We start from the raw sequence: 8,001 nt of genomic DNA on the forward strand, positions 1-8,001 counted from the left end.
GCTTGGTGTAGACATAAAGTGATCACTGACACAAAATGCAGAGTTGGCAGGGTTAACAGGCTGGTGTCATGTGATTAGGGGCCCACACAAACTGCCACGGCCTCAGGCCATGGGAGACCACAGAGGAAGAGGGGGCAGTGTGCAGGAGGCAGCATGCAGGAGTGGCAGACGCCCCTACCCAACCCAGGAGCCCGGCCTTCGGCACTGGGGTTCATTTCCAGGGTCCACCACACCGGAAACATTTGGTGTTACATGCTTGCAAATACAACCCATGGATTTCTCTAAACTTTCTGGGGACTTTGTTTTAAAAAGCAACTTTATTGAGATATAATTCACATATTATACAGTGCCCTCAAAGTGTTCAGTTCAACATTTTAAAAAGTATTCGCAGAAGTGCACAACAACCACCACAATCGATTTTAGATGTTTTCATTACCTCAGAAAGAAACCTGTACCCTTTGGATGTCACTCCCCATGTCCCCAACCTCCTCCCAGTCCACTGATCTTCCTTCTCTATATATAGATTTGTCTATCTGGACATAGCATATAAATGCAATCATACGATATGTGACCTTTTCCAACTGGCTTGTCACTTAGCTTAATGTTTTCCAGGTCCATCCACGTTGTCGCATGGACCAGCACGTTCTTCCTTTTTGTGGTTGAGTAATATTCCATTGTATGGATAAACCACATTTTATCCGCTCGTTAGTTGATGGACATTTGGGTTGTTTCCACTTGATAGCTATAATGAAGAATGCTACTATGAATATTGTTTTGTTAGTTTTTGTATGGACACATGTTTTCATTTCTCTGGGTATACACCTAGAAGTGGAATTGCTGGTGTCTTGGTCTATTCTGGCTGCTATAACATCCTATACCGGGTAGCATGTAAACAACAGAAATTTATTTCTCACAGTTCTGGAGGCTAGAAGTCCAAGATAAGGGTGCTAGTGTGTTTGGGTGCTGGCTCCAACCCTCTTCCTGGTTCATAGCCAGTGCCCTTTCACCGTGCCTGCCCATGGTGGGAGGGGCTGGAGTCTCTTTGGAGCCCTTTTTTATAAGGGCTCGAATCCCATCCATGAGGGTTCCACCCTCATGATTTAGGAAACTTCCCAAGGCTCCAAGTACTAAAATCATCACCTTCCTTCAAGGTTAGGATTTCCACATAAGAATTTAATGGTGTGTGGGACTGGAGGGGAGGACACAAACATTCAGACCATAACACTGAGTCATATGATAACTATGTTTAACGCTTTGAGAAACTGCTGGGCTGTTTTCCGCAGAGGCTGCACCATTTTACATTCCCAGCAGCAGTGTGTGAGGGTTCCCATTTTCCCACATCCTCACCAACACTTATGTCTGAATTTCTTCCTTTAGCCATCCTGGTTTGTGTGAGGTGATATCTCATTGTGATTTTGATTTGCATTTCCCTGTTGGTAGTAATGTTGAGCATCTTTCCACAAAGTTATTGGCCGTTGTACCCATTGCATTTTTATAATTGCACAGTATAGCTTACATGCAAAAAAGCACACATACCATCTATGTTGATTTAAAGAATAATTATAAAGCACCCCATATCAAGAAAGAGAACATTGTCAGAACCCCGGAAGCCGGCTGGGTGAGCCTCACCATCATAGCTCTCACGTCCTGCCCCAGGAACAACCGCTGTTTGTGCCCCTCATCTCTACTTTTTGTCCTCTCCCCCTCTGTGTGCCCCTAAACAATGTAATCCAGTTTTGCCCACCATTGAACTTGATACAGATGAAATCATTATGGAAATCTTGATTGCTTCTTTCCCTCCCTGCTGTATTTCTGAGGTCGAGCTCTGTGAGTGTGGCTTGCTGTAGCTGTTCAGTGTCACTGCCCTATAGTGTCCCGTTGAGCACACACGCCTCAGTTTACCCATTCTATAGTGATGAAAGGACGTCTGGGCCGTGCCCAGTTTGGAGCTATGATGAATGTTGCTGCTGTGAATGCCTTTGAGCCTGCTTCCTGGGCATGCGCACATGTTTCTCCAGGCCACACACTTGGAAGTACAATTTCTGGTCATGGGTCTCTGTATCTTCAGCTTCCTCACCCTGCTGTTTCCACCACCACCGGCAGCGTGAGTCCCAGGCGCTCCTTCTCCTCGCCAACGCTCAGTAGCGTCACATTCGCTCTGGAAGCCCCCCAAGCACCTCTGCGTGGAAGTCTCTGACGGCACTAAAATCTCAGTCAGCCAGCCCATCGTGCCTCAGTACCAGCGGTTAAGTGTGTGTAGGTCATGTGAGGATGCCAGACACACACTTAACAGCTGGTACTGATGATTAGCCACCCAGATAACACAAACGTCCCTTTTGGCTGTCAGATGTCTAGCCCACCTCTCTTCTTTGGCCTAAAAAGCGTGGGAAAGAGAAAGGCTCAGAGGTGTGATGCATGTTGGGGGCAGAGTTAGGCAGGTGTTTCTGAGGTGCGATGGGCTGGCTGACTGAGATTTTAGTGCCGTCAGAGACAGCACACTAGGTGTGCTGATACTAGAGCAGTCAACCAACCAGAATCTCCGTCTGAACATTCTGGATGCTTGAGCAATCACTGGCTCATTTGATTGCAGCTACTGTGGTTGAAACATAGGGTCCCTCCCTTCCTGTTGAGTATATTGACCAAGCCCTGCTCATCTCCTCCTGGAAGCAGAGCATTCGGGGCTGAGAGGATCCCGAACACAGACCCATCCTTGGAGACAGGGACTTCATCTTGTCATCTCTGTGTCCCCAGCACCCGCACAGACCCAGACCCAGAGGCAGAACTAACGGCTATTTTTGAATGTCTGATTCCGTTCTAGAACTCTGACTTTTGTCAGAAAAGATAAAATTGCCTTCACTCTATGTTTCAGTGAAGGTGACTGAGGCCCAGAGATGGGGTGTGACAACCCAAGGGCACAGAGCCAGTGGACAGCCACCAAGCACTTGATTCACACCCCCCGGCAATAAGACCCTTGCCTCTGAATGCCTCACCCAACAGCCCACCTGCTCAAGGAGTTAGCTGAGCCTCAGCTTTTTCCCCTCAAATGGAATCATACTAACCTCATGGAGTTAAATAAGATGCCATATAGAAAAGCATGGGCCCAGTGTGTGTACAGGCGATTAATAAATGTTCAGTCATCTATTCATTCATTCATTTATTCTTTCACTGTACAATAGGCAAAGGCAATTTGACAATCCAGATGGAGGACCACGACGATGCTCATGAACTATGACTCAGAAACTATGCTCACTAACACATCCCCCGCCCAGTGCCTGGTACTAGGAGCTCAATAAATGTCTGTTAAGATGAAATCAGGTTGAAGATGGTGAGGAAGGAAGAGAACCTTCAGTTACAAATATACTTGCTTTCATATTACATATAGTTTAAAAGAAAAACAGAAAGAAAGGAGGAGAGAAAGACAAAGAAAGAAGAGAGGGAGGGAGGGGAAGAAAAGATTAAAACAAAAACTTAAATATCCTACACTATGAGGAGTTTGGTAAACATTGCCTTCTTTTATTGCTGGGATATTTCAAAGCTGGGGTCAGCAAAATATGGCCCATGGGCCATCTCTGGCCCACTGCCTATATATGGAAAAAAGAGTAAATGAAAACCAGTCATTAGTTCTGCCTGTCCTTGAACTTTATTATCAGTGGAATCATACAGTATGTTCTCTTTTGTGTCTAATTTTTTTCACTCAACATTACATTCCAGAGATCTGTTTTTGTATGTATTAGTAGTTCACTCTTTTTCATTGTTGTCTAGTATTTCATTGTATGATTATAATTAATTACTGTGTATTATTATCCCCATTCTGCGTATAGGGAAACTGCAGCACAGAGGGCTAAAGTAGTTGCCCAAGAACACAGCAGGTTCACGTTAATCTGGCATGTAAACCCAGGGTCCAGAATCTGTGCTTTTTCCTCTTGTACAATGCTGCCTCTCATGCTGTGTTGATGGAAGCCCAAGGGGTACTGGGAACGCAGAAGAAGGGGCATAGCACTGGCCTGGGAGTCAGGGAAAGCTGCCAGGGAAGCTTAAATCAGAGCCATGGTTCCCAGACTTAGATGTCCACAGGGTCTGGCAGGTGTCCTACGTGATGAAAGCAGATGACCTCTGAAAAACCAGAGCTTAAGGTCAGGGAGGCAATAGGGAGCAGTGAGGACTATGGGAAATTGAAGGACACCAAGCGTGAAAAAGACAGCTGCTGGCACAGCTCCATGTGACAGTGCTGGCAGAGACTGTGAGGAGCCAGAACACAGCAGGGCTCCTGGGCTGGCATTGGTGGGCAGCTTCCATGCCAGGAGGTCAGCGCCCAGCTGCACCAGTTATTAAATCATTTGACTATCACCCCAGAATTGCCGCATGCCCTTTGCCAAAGATAAAACATGAAAGTCTACCTGTTAAAGTCTCCTGGTTTTTAAACGTTGGTTCGGAAATTATTTTAAACCTGTGCAGGCCAAAGAGAACCTATGTGTGGTCTGGACTGGCCTGAGTTGATCTGAGAACCCGTCTAAGGGCAGCATAGGAGTGGGAGACAAAGAAGGCAAGTTAGCTCGGGTGGAAGGCACAGCACAAGGGCTAGACACGAGAGGGATTCGAATCCAGGCCCGGGTTTCCTGCACCAAAAAGGAAAAAGCAAAGCCCGCTGGGTGGGGCGGGGGTGTGGGCCAGGCCCAGGGCTGCGCGCGCATGCAGTGACTGCGCTGAGCTCTTTCCCGCCCCCCGCAGATCCTGGAGGAGAACATGAAGCTGGAGTGTAAGTGCCACGGCGTGTCGGGCTCGTGCACCACCAAGACGTGCTGGACCACGCTGCCACAGTTCCGGGAGCTGGGCTACGTGCTCAAGGACAAGTACAACGAGGCCGTTCACGTGGAGCCCGTGCGTGCCAGCCGCAACAAGCGGCCCACCTTCCTGAAGATCAAGAAACCACTGTCATACCGCAAGCCCATGGACACGGACCTGGTGTACATCGAGAAGTCACCCAACTACTGCGAAGAGGACCCAGTGACGGGCAGCGTGGGCACACAGGGCCGCGCCTGCAACAAGACAGCCCCCCAGGCCAGCGGCTGTGACCTCATGTGCTGCGGCCGCGGCTACAACACCCACCAGTATGCCCGCGTGTGGCAGTGCAACTGCAAGTTCCACTGGTGCTGCTATGTCAAGTGCAACACCTGCAGCGAGCGCACAGAGGTGTACACGTGCAAGTGAGCCTGCGACGGCACCATGCTGCTTTGGGTCCGTCCGGGACCGCCTCCACCTGTGAGCTAGACTGGGGAGGACCAGTTTCCAAGCTGCAGTCACCCAGGCAGGTCACTTCCCAGATCCCAGGGGACTGCAGGCAGGTGTGCTGAGGTTGTCTTTTCCGCGATGGGGGCGACTCTCCTGGGTGTCCTGCGCACCTGTGCGAAGGAGCCCTCCAGAGCCCTGAGGGTTCTAGCCCCTGCAGTGCTGCTCCACCCTCCCCCACATACCGCCCCGACTCTGGCCCTCCTGGGCTGCAGCAGAGCCTCAGACAGCAGGAACCCTGTATCCGAGGGCCTCACATAGCAATATTTAACAATTTATTCTGATAAAAATAATATTAATTTATTTAATTAAAAAGAATCCTTCCACCTCATCGGGATCCGTTTTCTGCAATCAAAGTGGACTGTTTGCTTTCCTTGCAGGATAATTTTGTTGCTAGGACGAGGAGCCAAGTAGAACTGTACATAATTATTCTTTATGCAGGTATTTCTACTAGTTGATTTTGCAAGTACCCCTTGCTGCACTAGACGTCTAAGTACAAGAGTAGATTATATATATTATATATATATAATATATATAATATATATATAACATATATATATCTATATATATATATATATATATATATATATCTCACACATGCCCCCCACACACACACACTGTTATTTTCTGTTTTTGTTTTCTGTTTGCTGCTATTTATGCAGAAATTTAAGCTGATCCAGAATTGGAGACATTTTTCAGAATATGTTTCCCATCCTTTAGTCCTCCCCCACTCAAACCAGAAAAATCCAGTTTGAAATACATAGAAAGAGGAAAGACAATAATAAAACTCCCAGCAGTTTCCATCTTTTGGAAAGTGAGCCGCTGGATAAGAGAATATTTTGTAAGAGACTATTTTTATATGAATATTTTATTTATACTGAGTTTGGCTGTGTCATTCCATGACCTGTGCTTCTTCTTAGTTCTGGCACTTGCTTTGCGATAAGGAGGGGCAAGGCCTGGGTGTGTAGTCAGGCACCGCCAGGACCCTCACACAGCTGGAACTTGGAGTCCTGTTGGCCCAGTGGGAAAGGCGGCCCCTGGACACCTGGGCTGCCATGTCAACAGTGTTACCTGGGTCAGGAACTGGCTTCCCAGCCCCCGCCTGTTCAGCTCAGGCCTTGGGAGCAAGGTCACTGAGTGGTGAGCTCGTGAGCAGCCATGTACGGAGCAGGTCTGTGCCCTCAGCATCGTGCGAGTGTCACGGGGACTCAGTCAGCGCTACTCTACAGAGTCCAGCTCAGGGAGCCTGCCGTTGCTGTGTGGCACCCCACCCCCACCCCGGGGGGCGTGAGGTACGTCCTCAGTTATAGGGCAGGAAAGCAGGAGTGAGGGGTCCAAGCAGGAGTGAGGGGTCCAGTCAGCAGCAGGGCCCAGCAGGGCTTCCTAGATGTCACTGTCCCAGGGCAGACTGTCAGAGAGAGGTGGATGAGGACTCTGTTCTGGGTCCACCTACACCCAATGCCTCTCAACCTGCAAAGCTTTCCTCCAGGAGGCTGTGGGTGTTCTGTGTCTGCGTGTGTGTGTGTGTGTGTGTGTGTGTGTGTGTGTGTGTGTGACTTTAGGGATTCTTCGGGTAGTTATGTGACTTTGCACCTTTAAGTACCTCTGGGGTGCTGATGTGTATATGTCTTGTGTGTTCCTTTGTGTATCCAGATCTCTCTGTATCTCTCTCCATCTGTGTGCCTGAGAGATCTGGGGTGGTGTGTGCATATGGGTGTCTGTCTGTGTATCTGCTGATCTCCAGGTCTCTGTTTGCAGGGAAGAGCTGTGGTATGAGGCAGATTGCAGAGACTTTTGGCAATTGTGTTGAGCCACCAAGAGATGGCACATCTGAACTCTAGGCTCATAGACACTGGTGAAACTCAGGTACCTCTGAGACCACAGCCCCAAGGCCCCATTCACTGGGAACCCCTTAGTGTCTGGGCTGTGCCGGACACCCAATGTCAGCAGTGGGCCTGGATCACAGCACGGACAAATAAAAAGGCTGGACAGTTTGTTGATTTTTTTTCCCTTGGACCATTTTTTTCTTCTTGGTTGTCAGGATGGGTAGGCATGTAAAGGAATGAGTGGATGGGTGGGTGGATGGATGGATGGATGGATGGATGGATGGATGGATGGATGGATGGAAAGGTGGGTAGATAAATGGGTGGGTGGATGGATAGATGAATGGATGAGTGGATGGGTGGGTGGGTGAATGGGTGAGTGAGGAGAAAACATACAGAAGTGTCTTGATGCCCCCCATGTCACAATCTATCTCTGCCTTGGCAAACCTACTGTGTCTATCATGAACAAAGAGGGCTCCCAAGCCTGCCCCTGGCCTCAGGGCCCCTGAGAATAGGGGAGGTTCTGACCAGCCTCCTCGGCTGACCATTTAATGTTAAACACATACACATGATATCAGAAGTCACCCTCATGTCCAACCTTACTATCCAGAAGAGGAGTGGACCTGGCATGAGGGCAGCTGGACTTGAGAGAAGAATAGACACACCAGTTGGCAACCTTTCACCTGGCCCCTTAGCACACTCTTAGTTCTCAACCGGGGGCTGCCCTCTCTCTGAGGTGCCCAGTTCAGCTGTGCTCAGCCTCAGTTTCTCCATCTATAAAGGTGGGATAAAAATACCTACCTCCCAGGACTGTTGTGAGGGTCCTCCCAGGAATGATTGTATGGCACTATGAGTTTCAAAGCAATGGATGAGTGCTATTATATTATATTAT

At 48.6% G+C, this 8,001-nt stretch overlaps 1 protein-coding gene across 1 annotated transcript in view; it reads left to right on the forward strand.

Annotated features, from left to right (window-relative positions):
* The window catches only part of WNT7A (Wnt family member 7A), a 64,220-nt gene extending 56,934 nt beyond the window's left edge, over window positions 1–7,286 (forward strand). Inside the window, exon 4 of the mRNA XM_019753572.2 lies at window positions 4,729–7,286. Coding sequence (XP_019609131.1) covers window positions 4,729–5,208 — 480 coding nt within the window. The 3' untranslated portion in view covers window positions 5,209–7,286. The remainder of the gene's footprint in view (window positions 1–4,728) is intronic.
* Window positions 7,287–8,001: the final 715 nt, after the last annotated feature.

This window comes from Rhinolophus sinicus, linkage group LG01 (assembly GCF_036562045.2).
Source record: "Rhinolophus sinicus isolate RSC01 linkage group LG01, ASM3656204v1, whole genome shotgun sequence".
Classification (NCBI taxonomy): domain Eukaryota; kingdom Metazoa; phylum Chordata; class Mammalia; order Chiroptera; family Rhinolophidae; genus Rhinolophus; species Rhinolophus sinicus.